The 13,340-nt window shown below is 35.6% G+C and overlaps 1 protein-coding gene across 5 annotated transcripts in view; it reads right to left on the bottom strand.

The window, feature by feature from the left end:
• LOC135221819 (glutaminase liver isoform, mitochondrial-like) overlaps positions 1–13,340 on the bottom strand; it is a 70,757-nt gene that overhangs the window by 29,380 nt on the left and 28,037 nt on the right. For all 5 annotated transcript variants that reach the window (XM_064259716.1, XM_064259712.1, XM_064259711.1 and 2 more), the window contains exons 2-4: positions 7,173–7,661; positions 5,024–5,299; positions 4,341–4,444 (exon numbers count right to left, since the gene is read on the bottom strand). In XM_064259716.1, the coding sequence (XP_064115786.1) occupies positions 4,341–4,444; positions 5,024–5,299; positions 7,173–7,610 (818 nt within the window). In that variant the 5' untranslated portion in view covers positions 7,611–7,661. The remainder of the gene's footprint in view (positions 1–4,340; positions 4,445–5,023; positions 5,300–7,172; positions 7,662–13,340) is intronic.

Here is a 13,340-nt window from a genome sequence, read left to right as displayed (position 1 = left end):
CTCACCAAAACATCACATGTCATATTCGATTTTTACGTTATGCAAAAACTGCCCACAATGGCAACAGAGTTGAGTCATTAACGAAATCTAGCAAAGTTACCGTTGCAATTAACACAGCCAATGACAATGCAGCAGGAAACTCGAAAATCACCGCTGAACAAAATAAATTCATTTTGCGCTCGCGAAAACCCACCTTCTGAAATAGTTGCGAAATGTGACACAGCATTATTATTATTATTATTATACTACTTTGGAATATCTTTTAATATGAACGCATAAGATCATTCTCATTTGGTGTCAAGATCATCGGACTGGTGTCAAGGTCGGTTACGCCTCCTTCCTAAGGAAGTTAAGTTAAGTATATCTTAGTTACCTGAGCTGATTAACAGCTCTCCTAGGGCTACTGGCCCGAAGGATTAGATATTTTTACATGGCCATGAACCAATTATTGGTTACCTAGCAACGGGACCTACAGCTGCTTATAGTGAGATCCGAACCACATTATATCAAGAAATGAATTTCTAATCACCAGAAAAAATTCTTCTGACTCCACGTTGGCAGAGCGGGGAATCGAACTCGGGACTACCGAATCGTTATGCGAGCACGTAAACCACCCTTCCTACGGGGAATTTCCTCAGGATGTGATAAGCCGTAGTCTACACTAGAACTTGCAGCAAACCAACGGAATGAGAACAAGAGGATATGCAGGCACTAATTAATAGATTCCATCGTAAAAACAATAAAAATTACGTTTGTTTGTATGGTGTTTTTACAGGACCAACGGCTTTACGTGACTTCCGAACCACGTTGAGAGTGAACTTTTATCACCTGAAATACACATATCTAACGCCTCAGTGGAATGCCTGAGAATCGAACTTACGGCCAGTGGCCGGCCAAGACCATACCGATCACGCCACTGAGGCGCTGAATAATAATTACGTCTGAGGCACGAAATTGCTGAGTATTTCAGCTCTCTTCTGCCAAAACAAAAGGACTGATATGTGATATGCAGGTTTCCCTAGGACGACTTTTCGTTGCACAATCACCGCAACAAACAACATGAACGATTTCTCTGGATAATAAAATCCCAGCCAATAGGATACAACTGACAGGCCAAAACATGGACGGCGTATACATATCGATCACACTCACATTTCTCAAAAAATCTTGATATCTGATGTAACTGGAACTTTAGGTAACCTTTTACTAGATAGTTGAAACTTTTCTTAGGACCCAGTTTTTGTGTCTCAACTTTCCAATAAATATCTATGAATAACAAGAAAGTAAAAGTACTGTGAATATCATTTTTACTGGATACTTACAATCTGCCTTGAAAACGTAATTCATACGGTCCAAATGTTAGAAGCATGACTCACTACGGAATAAATATCCAACATGTAAGCGCACAGAAACCCAGCAATTAAACTGCTCTTTTAAAAAAGAATAATAAAAAAGTCTGAAAGACACGAATAGAACAAAGCGTTAAGTCTAGTCTCATAAACTCAGTCTCTCTCTCTCTCTCTCTCTCTCTCTCTCTCTCTCTCTCTCTCTCTGACAGAACTCGAGCCTAGAAATAACAATCAGGAGTCGTTAGACGAAAGATAACCAAAGCAAGCGAGAAGCTACTTAATGCCAAGGTCACTGAGGGTGACCTCTATCCGAGAGAAGTTTTTATTTTATTTAAATTTTGTTTAATTTTTTTTTAAACAGCGAAGGGTCCACAAGGGACGTCTACAACACATGTCGATGTTGCTTTAGATTTAGCTGATCTTATGTCAGCACGGGCTCTTGCGCACAGATGAGCACCATCGCAAGTTTGCAATATACTTCAATACCTCGAATTTCAGTTACCCATTGAGGAGAGACAATCTCGTTAAGCTGTGAATTTTATGTGAACGTATAAGACTGCGGTTTTCACGCTTGCCTCAACATACTATGTCGTGGATTTCTAACGTATTTTACTGAAAATAAATAATCTATGAGTACCACATATGAGTACTACTTCAAAACATCAAAGGTGTTTCACTTAGGATTCATTAATGACTGAGCAGCAGGATGAGGCAGGGGGCATAAGGATGCTTTTTTCGTTTCGTATTAAATCATATTATTCTAGACTATAAAAAAATAGAGAGAGAGGCCTTGCTTTGTCAAAATCATATATACACATACATAGACACACATAAATACATACTATATATGCGAATATACACTTATATATATATATGTACACTGATATATATACACATATATGTATATATACACTGATATATAAGTACATATATACACTGACATATTACATATCAATATATATATATATATATATATATATATATATATATATATATATATATATATACTAAACCACTCCCATTTATCTTTCACATCCACCCTGGACGCAGTTGGTGTATTGAAATCGTTCGCCTTAAGCTCCATCTTTTAAAGTTGAGAGGAATAACAGAGCCAAAAATTAAATCGTTCCCTTAAAAAAAATGATTTAAGTTGAGAATTTCCAACTCCACTTCCCGAATTACGTAATTGGACGAGACCTGCATTTATCAAGTAATCAGAACACGCGTTAGCAACCCATTCATGACAGGGATAATAACACATGAAATTCTCTATAGAATTCCTACTTTCTATAAAGGACAAAAAGACATCATAAAGAAAATTCCTTACAAGACTTTTCTACTTCCTATAAAAAGTGGCACCTCTAACTTTATAGAAAAAAAAATACTACAGAAAAATTATATCAATCAATATACACAACAAGTCGCTTTTTTTCAACACTAATATCACATATTGTATAAAAAACTGAATAATATTTTCAAACAACAGAGAGAACAAGTCATATCTTACCTTGGATCAGTTTCACTTTTATATATGCATTCAGAGGCGATTAGGAAAGCATGATACAGAATCTACGGTCTGCTATTAGTTATATTTACAACTGAGCTGCGATAGGAATGGACGTTTTTCGAGTTTAATACTCTTTATTGACCTCAAATTACAAATTTGACGCTGTCAAGATAATAATGTATAAGCATTTCATAATCACAAGTCGATAAAATGGCGTGAATCTCTACACTGATGTTAGTGCGTGCGTGTATATATATATATATATATATATATATATATATATATATATATATATATATATATATATATATATATATACCCAATGTAGGACGACAGAACACGTACTTGAGAATATCCTTATATCCACGGTAGACGGTAAGTGAAACAAGGACTTGGAACAAGCAGTTTCGTAGTATACTCTACATTTCCATGTTCACAATGTAGAATATACTACTACGAAAGTACTTGTTCCAAGTCCCTGTTTCACTTACCTTTCTACCGTGGATTTAAGGATATATATATACATATATATTTATTTAATTATATTTACACTTACGTCAGTTTAGATATATCACCAGCATTATTCAAAACGAAAAAGGGCATCGCACCTGACCACTGGCAGAAGAATTTAGAATATATCAACGTCCTATCGCTACTGTTCATTTGTCTGCTTATTTGCAAGCATTAGTGGACTGTTAATTGCAGGATTCATCTCCCTGTTCTGTGATGGATTCAATCGAATGTCAAAGCCAAGAAGCTTTTGCGAATCACATTTTCCCTTCCCGGATGTTATTTGAACGAGGAAACTTCTAAACCGATGTGTAATGTTCAATGACCATTTCTTAAGATGTCTGACGTTGCGTTATGGTACACAAAAATCGATTTAAAATTCGGTCTCGACATTTGACAATTTTGGGGAATCAAATCTAATGAATAATGTCATGGTTCGAACCCATGAATGGACGAAATTTTTATCGACTAAAAAATTTCCCCTAGGTTAACATATATGAAAAAATATTAATTCCGAGGTAGAGCGAATTGGATATTAAAGAACATTTGTAGCTTAATGCAAGTATATGAATCATGGTGGGTGAAGAGATAAAAATTCATATATATATATATATATTAGAACAGGAAAGATGAATAACTATTTAGGCGAAAAAGCATCTTAATAACTGATGGATAAAATTCAAATAGATTTATTACAGGTTGTCTCATCAGTGGTATATTCCAGTAAGTATATGAACCAACCACCAGCTCAGAATACTGAAGCCGGGGGAGAAATCATAGATGAATGATCACTAAGTGATTAAAAAAAAATAAATGAGACATTAACGCCAAAGCAAATGAGGAGAAACAATAACTCACTACTCTAATTCTAAGAACTAACAAGAAGTGTTGAAAACAGGCACCATTCTATACAGGTATCGAACGGAACCTGAAGAAACACTACGTAAGTCTTCCGTAAACTTCCATATACTTACAATGACATGTCTGAAAGCCTACGGGGCAGTTTTTCCATCTCCTCAGCTTCCGTCTTCTCTATGATGTTCTGTGTGAATGGATCCGCGTACTCAACAGGAGAATACTGGAACGGAAACCATAATTCTAGTTAGGGGTATGCATAGTCTTTATAAAAGCGGAAGCCTCTCGTTGGTACTTTCTAGCAGGTTTTTTTTTTACATGTTTCTAAGATATTAAAGTTCCATTTTTTGTGCATTACTTTTAAAACATCTTTATATTAGTGTGTGTGTGTAATATACATATATATATATATATATATATATATATATATATATATATATATATATATATATATATATATATATATATATATATATATATATATATATATATATTTAATTCCGTGGTAAACCGAATTGGATATTTAAGGACATTTGTAGTTTAATGCACGTAAATATTATATATATATATATATATATATATATATATATATATGTGTGTGTGTGTGTGTGTGTGTGTGTTTGTGTGTGTATATATATATATATATATATATATATATATATATATATATATATGCCTGAATGTGTGTGCATAACTCTGTGTTGTATGCAACCCAAAGCTGCTTCCGATATAAACAGGTACCGACCGACAGACAACGAAGCAGATAAACTTACAGACAGACAGACAGACAGACAGAACTTACGGAATGGTCAATCCATTGACTCATCACGGTCTGGAAGAAGAGGTCATCGCTCATTCTACTAAGCTTCTTGTCTCTCCGGCCCACCATGAGCATCGCGGGGTTCTCCTGCCTTCCGGTCCGCCTCAGCTGTTGCTGTGGCTGTTGCTGTTCCTGTAGCTGTTGCTGTTGCTTTGGCTGTTGCTGCTGCTGCTGCTTGACCGTCTGTTCAGCCAAGTTCTTCAGATGGGCGGCCAGTTCTTCCCCTTTCAGCTCGGAGATCGACTCGGAGTTGGTCCCCTGTGGGATTCGGGAGAAAAAGAAGGAGTGAATATGGGTGCTCTCTCTCTCTCTCTCTCTCTCTCTCCTCCTACTCCTGCTCGTCTCTCTCTCTCTCTCTCTCTCTCTCTGAATATTTTTTTGATTGGTGATAAAAAAGCTCGTTGAAGCTTTCATTCCCTTTATTTCTCTCGATAATATTATATATATATATATAATATATATATATATATATATATATATATATTATATATATATATATATATATGAATGTCTTTTGCTGTAATACAACAGTATAATATGAAGATAAAAGGCCCATAAAACACATTTTGAACGTCACAACCATATATTTCGAGCACTTCCGATCAGAAGCACAGATGGAAGTGCTCGAAATATATGGTTGCAACGTTCAAATAGTGTTTTATGGGCCTTTCATCTTCATATATATTATATATATATAGATAATATATTATATATATATATATATATGTGTGTGTGTGTGTGTGTGTGTGTGTGTGTGTGTGTGTGTGTGTGTGTGTCATCCATATCCGATGCAGCAACAAGGAACATGTACTTGGGAGTATCCTTAAATCCACAAACGAGTACTTTCGTAGTTTATTCTGCATTTTCAAGTAGAATAAACTGCGAAAGTACTTGTTCCAAGTTTCCATTTTTTCACTCACCTTTCTACCGTGGATTTAAGGATATATAATAATAATTGTGTGTGTGTGGTGTGTGCGTATGTATGTATGTATGTATGTATAGTTTCCAATAAAGGAATAAAAAAAATATGTAACTAATTTCAACATCACTAGAACTCGTTGTAACATTTCCTCTCCCTTCGCATCGTAGCTAACAGCTGCATCTCATTCAAACTAGCAACCCTCTGATAAACTGCCAAGAAAGAATCGTGGGCGTAGCTGCATCCCCAGACGCATACACGTCACTTTAATCATATCAATGAGTGGTGTCAGTTTACTCGTAATCAAGCGACCCTTAGTCTTAGATACGCAAGTTACTTTACCAATGAGGTGGTGCTAGTCTAGTTATGTAAGAAAGGCATTTAAGAAAAGTGATGTAGGCCTGACTAAATCGCCCAAAAGTCTAGTGATCTCAGAAAACCTCTATGAAATTTTAGAAAGTTGTGACCAAATGCTTTATCTGAGATTAAGTACATCAAGAAACGGCGCCACTTGTCTAGTGATCTGAGCAAGATATCTGAGAAACTTCGCTGCAACTATCCCCACCCCCCACCCACTTATCCCTCAATCTGTTACCACGAGGGGAATTCAACAGAATGTCTCCTATCAATCAGGAGATGGCGCCACTTGTCATAAAAGTGGGTCCTTCCCAAAATGTAGAATAGTCTTGCAAGAACTACTCGCATTTCTTTTTTTCAATTCGCAAAGCATGATTGACATGAAGTTTTTGCAACCTCTAGGCCTTGTACTTAGTGTTGATTTCTTCTTTAGTACTTTTATTCTATTACATGATTGCAACAGTTTTGTGGGTTTTTTTTCCAGGCCATCTAGTTTGTCTAAATGCTAAGTCATTTGAGTCTTCAATGAGAACAGCGGATGAATTTTAAACTATAGCTCCTAAAGTACTGTTCTGTGGGGACGGCTATTTTATTGTTACCTCTAGGATTTTTACTTGTGTTGATTTCTTGCTTAGTATTTTTAATCTATTACATGACTGCAACAGTTTTATGTTCTTTCCAGCTCATCTAGTTTGTCTAAGTCTACATTTGCTGGGTTATATGAGCCTTCCAGGAGAACAGTGGATGAATTGTAAACTAGCTGCTAAAGTACTGTTCTGTGGGGATGACTACTTTATTATTCAAGTCCTCATCTCCACAGAGGACCGGAAAGCCCCGTGGTAGACAGACACTCACCGGGAAGGCGAGGGGGATGTCGACGCTCCTGTGCCTGGAAACCTCTTCCCGAGAGCAGCGCTGCATCCTGCACAGGAGGTGGTTGGGAGCCTTGAGGCCTTTCTCCTCCTTCTTGTCCCCGACGTAGAACTGGACGTTCGTCCCGCCGTCATGGTTCACGCTGCCGCTCGTCACCAGGTTGTGGTGGTTCTGTTGGAGGAGGTGGGCGTGGTCGTTGGTGGTGGGGCCGGTGGAGGCGCTGTTGTTGAGCTGGTTGTTGATCTCGTTGGACATCAGGCTCTGCTGTTCTTGGTGGAGGTCGAACTCGAGGGCCTTCGGGCTGAACTCGTTTGGGATGTTGGGGTGGGGCGAGGAGCAGCAGTTGTTCTTGCTAGTGTCCTCGTTGTCGCTGCTGCTGCTGCTGATGTTGTTGTTGTTGTTAGTGTTGATGATCTTCATGGCGTCTGGAGAAGGAGGGCAGATGAGGGCACCAAACCAAGATGAAGGCGACTGTGGGGAAAGAAAATACCAACTTCATTTCGTGGTCTTGAATTGGAAAGGCTAGACTTATAACACTCTTTTCGACACTCGTAACATATCTGATTCTTTACAAGCTGTGCCGGACTTGTCACATGTAATACCAAATTTAATGCACAAATAAAAAAAAGACTGAAATACACTTCAACATGTAATTATGTGACAAAGGCAACCAATACAAAATGAGGAAACTCATACATTCTAAACAATTCTACGTCTGAAGCAAGTTCCAAAATTACGCCCGAACGTTGCAAAGCCAAGCCGGTCATAATTTGGGAATTCTGTTATGACACAGTTTACCTTATTATAATGCTGATGATGATGCAATTAAACATATATACTCTAAATTCGCTTAGGATAAATTTGACTGATACTCCCTCTCTCCTTCAAAGTATCCTTCAAGAACTTGTTTTTTAGTAATACTTTTCTTAATATAATATTCAACTAACTCGCAGTTTCCCCATCATCAGTTCGAAACTTATGGCATATATATATATATATATATATATATATATATATATATATATATATATATATCATAAAAATTACTTAGGCTACATAAGCCACACACCAGTGGCTTTTTTGTGAGGGGAGACATATTTGAGGGGGTGGGGGTGGGGAGTAACTTTGAGAGACGCTGAAAGAATGTAGATAAAAACCGGTACGATAATGCAGTCTTAACGAGACCTTCTGCTTAAAAGGAAATCTTCAGAATAGTAATGCATTTAGCATTTAAACATAAAACGTAAAAAGACATACGAGTGCATATATTTGAAACAATACTGGGATCAATTGTATGGAAACTAACAACACAGCCTGCAAGCAACTTGCATTTAGTACATACATAAACATCTTCTTGTGGGAGAAAGTAAGTTCAAAGGATTTGGGATCTACGAGTATCTGATCTCTACCAATAAAATAACTGATGAGGAAAAATCCGAAGCTTACATAATTAACGTTATGAAAATCGCCCATTAACTTACTTATATCCTATTTACAAACTGTACATATTGCTATACATTATGCTGAAAACTTATACGAACTGTTAGAGAGGTTTGTGTGAAAAATAAAATGAATTATTTCTGAAAGCAGTCTAGGCAACACGCAAGAAGTACCTACATTGTAAGTGTGCCAAAACTTCCCTTAAAAATAACAACACAAGAGGCGGGACTGTTTCCTTTGCAGCGTCGCCATTTCTCTCTCTCATTGAACCTTTTCTAGCTAAGAGTTGCTAACAATATATATATATATATAAAAAAACAAATATATATATAAATATATATATATATATATATATATATATACATAGACAACTACATATATATATATATATATATATATATATATATATATATATATATTCTATATATATATATATATATATATATATATATATATATAGAGAGAGAGAGAGAGAGAGAGAGAGAGAGAGAGAGAGAGAGAGAATTCTATTAAAACAGCAGCGGGTGACAAATATTGCAGAATTATGCAGAAAAATGTCGCACAAGTGATATATATATATATATATATATATATATATATATATATATATATATATTTATATATATATGTGTGTGTGTATTATATATATATATATATATATATATATATATATATATATATTTATATATATATGTGTGTGTATTATGTATGTATAACTGAATCACGAAAGTTTTGGAACGTGATAAATAAAGGTATAAGCCACGAAGGAAAGATAAAGGAAAAATATTTCGAATCAGAGTCCTTTACTCAGCAAAAACATCAACAAAATATTAATCTACAAAGATCGTTCATATCCTATTCTCCGTAGTGAATTGAATATTAAACGATATTCGTGGCTTAATTATATATGCTTAAAAATTACAGTAGATGCACGTGACTTCATTAAATAAGCGAATACCACAGGTAAATGATAGTCACAAATCCAAGCGCTTTCGTCTTTACTAAGACGAAAGCGCTTGGATTTCTTACAATCATTTTCCTGTGTATATTATATATATATATATATATATATATATATATTATACATATATATATATATATATATATATATATATATATACACATATGGTTATAAGTGATAAAATGTCTACATCTGCTATATACATTACATTTGCCTAATACATATCAGGATATCGAAGTACCTTGGGCGAGATGTGGACATCACCGGCAGATATGTTAGGTTATGTAACTGTTTTTGGCAAACGGCTGCATATTTGAGCAGCAGACAGTTCTAGTGTTTTTCTTCGTGATCTCAGCGTGATCATGCAGTCTATTTCTAGCCCAGCTCATTAGATGCAGTTTAGAGGAGTTGGTGATGAAAGAAAACGAAACAGAGAAAATGGGAGTATGGCACAGTGTGAGGATTGAATAGAAAAAATGGGAAATCGTTAAATAAGATTTAAGGAAATTTTGTACGGATAATTCTAATCTAAGCATACAAACACACCCGATGGTGTAACTGTGCTTTATTTAAGAAATAAAAAGCAAGCCATCAGAATATACAAGCGCTAGAATAATAATCATTATCACTATATTTACACCGTGAGACTATTTTGGAACGAAGACTGCACTTACATATAAAAATACTAATATTGGAAAGTTTATTATCGCCATTATTATCACTGTCTCAAGATAAATCGTCAATAGTTTTTAATATATTTAATAAATAGAACCTTTCCTAGATATTGATCCCAAAGGGTTACAAGCCACTATGTAGGTATCCACTTCGCGCGTGTTTAGTACGAGCCCGTTGGTGGGGATGATCGTAAAAACACGAACAAAAGGCTGTAAGTATAATAAAGATTATGACCACCGAGAAATATTAGCCGTAGATAACGATCCCCGAACTTTGCTGGAAGTAATTATCTATAAAGGATCCAAATCGACAACAGTTTTGTATATTAAATATAGGTAAAAATATGCTTAAAATTTTTTCGCGCGACGAACTATAGTTTCCTTGCTGGCCTGTCTCGACCAACTGGTTCATCTACTTCAGGACTATCTAACCTTTCCCTCGCCCAGTTCCACGTCGACGGACACGTGCACCTTGGGCACGGTCCTCGGGATACTACACTGAAAGCACGCCTTCAGACACGTGGGAATATATAAGAATCAGACCAAATCCTTGCCAAAGAAGAAGAGAAGAGAAAGATAGATATCGCACACCCTCGACCATCTTCGGAGAACTGTTTAAAACAGGGATTCGTTATTGAGGTCGACAGATTCAGTTACTTATTGATCTCCATCTCCATCTATTGCATTAATTACGGAAATGTATTTTTACAGTAGAGGTACGTATGTATGTATGTACACACACATACACATATATATATATATATATTATATATATACGTGTAATATTATATACATACATATTATGATATATATATATATATATATATATATATATATATATATATCCATCACGTAAGACTTACCTGTCGCCTCCTTCTTGACGCGTAGGCAGTTTTATTATTCATGATACATATTCTGGAGACAAAGGGTGGCCAGACTTTTGGACTCCGAAATCTACTGTAAAGAATGAAACACCTTTTACGATCTACCATACGACATAATCACAAATTATTACATAGAAAAACATTTCAAATAGCGCCATAGTACGGTATATATATATATATATATTATATATATATATATATATGTATATATATATATATATGCTTGTGTTTTTGTTTGTTTATATATGGATTGTGGGGCAACGGCCCTCTGCTCTAGACCCTGGTTTATATAATCCGGCGGGAAAAGTCGGTGGATGCGGACTTCCTTCGCAAGCCTCTTCGGAGTAGAATAATCTGTGTGAAGAAAGGAGAGAACTTTGTAAATAAATAATGGGCCCTGAAACGCAAGAGAACTAAGGCCATTGGCAGTGGCGCTCTCCAAGGTTAATACACCCCGGATGACATAACAGCTACAAATAGTAGTGGCCCAGATCGGGTGTTGATTTTTTTTTCATTTACTTTATAACTGAAAACATAAATTGCTTTCACAAATTTTTTTTTAAAGCTATTGTCCCTTTTGGTTGATATATTAAGACAATTTTACATTGCCAATAAAATTAACTTTATTAACTTCTCATTAACATTGCTGTACACTGCAGTCTAAGGCCAAAAACCACTTTTATGAAAACTCCTGTTGAATAAATGATCCAACGTTCAGCGAACTTAAGAATTTATAGCAAAATGACCCGTAACGGGGTAGTGCCGTCAGTGCACCTCATGCGGTGAACTGCAGGCATTACTTAAGGTTCTTTACAGCGTCTCTTCGGCCCATAGCTGCAGCCCCTTTTATGTACTTTTACCAGTACTCCGTTTATGTTGTCTTTCTCCATCTTACTTTTCACCCTCTCGGAAGTGCAGAATAGAAACCAAATTGTTCGAAGGTCTGATTTGTAGTACTCAGATCCTGAGACGTGGCTGAGCACAAGACGTTGACCGTAACACGCACTTCGGCTTAGGTTACATGTGTGGATTTGTGGATATTTGTATATGTATAGTATACACGCATATATATATACTATATATATATAATATATATATATATATATATAATTATATATATAATATATACATATATATATATATATATATATATATATATGAAGATAAAAGGCCGGCCCATCAAACACTATTTACAACGTTTAAATAGTGTTTTATGGGCCTTTTATCTTCATACACTGTTGTATTACAGTTAAAGACATGTATGTATGCATATTATATGGATTCACCATCAGGCACTTAATTCTCTCTCTCTCTCTCTCCTCATCTCTCTCAATTCGTCTCGTCCCTCGGATCTCTCTCTCTCTCTCTCATATATATATATATATGAGAGAGAGAGCAATTAAGTGCCTGATGGTGAAAATCCATATAATATGCATACATACATGTCTTTTAACTGTAATACAACAGTGTAATGAAGATAAAAGGCCCATAAAACACTATTTAAACGTTGTAAATAGTGTTTGATGGCCTTTTATCTTCATATATATATATATATGTATATATTATATTATAATTATAGTATACTATGATATATAGTATATATATATGCGTGTATACTATACATATCCACAAATCCACACATGTAACCTAGCCGAAGTGCGTGTTACGGTCAACGTCTTGTGCTCAGCCACGTCTCAGGATCTGAGTACTACAAATCAGACCTTCGAACAATTTGGTTTCTATTCTGCACTTCCGAGAGGGTGAAAAGTAAGATGGAAGAAAGACAATATAAACGGAGGTACGGTAAAATACATAAAAGGGGCTGCAGCTATGGGCCGAAGAGACGCTGTAAAGAACCTTAAGTAATGCCTGCAGTTCACCGCATGAGGTGCACTGACGGCACTACCCCGTTACGGGCCATTTTGCTATAAATTCTTAAGTTCGCTGAACGTTGGATCATTTATTCAACAGGAGTTTTCATAAAAGTGGTTTTTGGCCTTAGACTGCAGTGTACAGCAATGTTAATGAGAGAAGTTAATAAAGTTAATTTTATTGGCAATGTAAAATTGTCTTAATAATATCAACCAAAAGGGACAATAGCTTTAAAAAAAAATTTGTGAAAGCAATTTATGTTTTCAGTTATAAAGTAAATGAAAAAAAAATCAACACCCGATCTGGGCCACTACTATTT

This window comes from Macrobrachium nipponense, chromosome 3 (assembly GCF_015104395.2).
Source record: "Macrobrachium nipponense isolate FS-2020 chromosome 3, ASM1510439v2, whole genome shotgun sequence".
In the NCBI taxonomy this organism is placed as follows: Eukaryota; Metazoa; Arthropoda; class Malacostraca; order Decapoda; family Palaemonidae; genus Macrobrachium; species Macrobrachium nipponense.
This window is presented reverse-complemented; position numbering and strand designations above follow the sequence as displayed.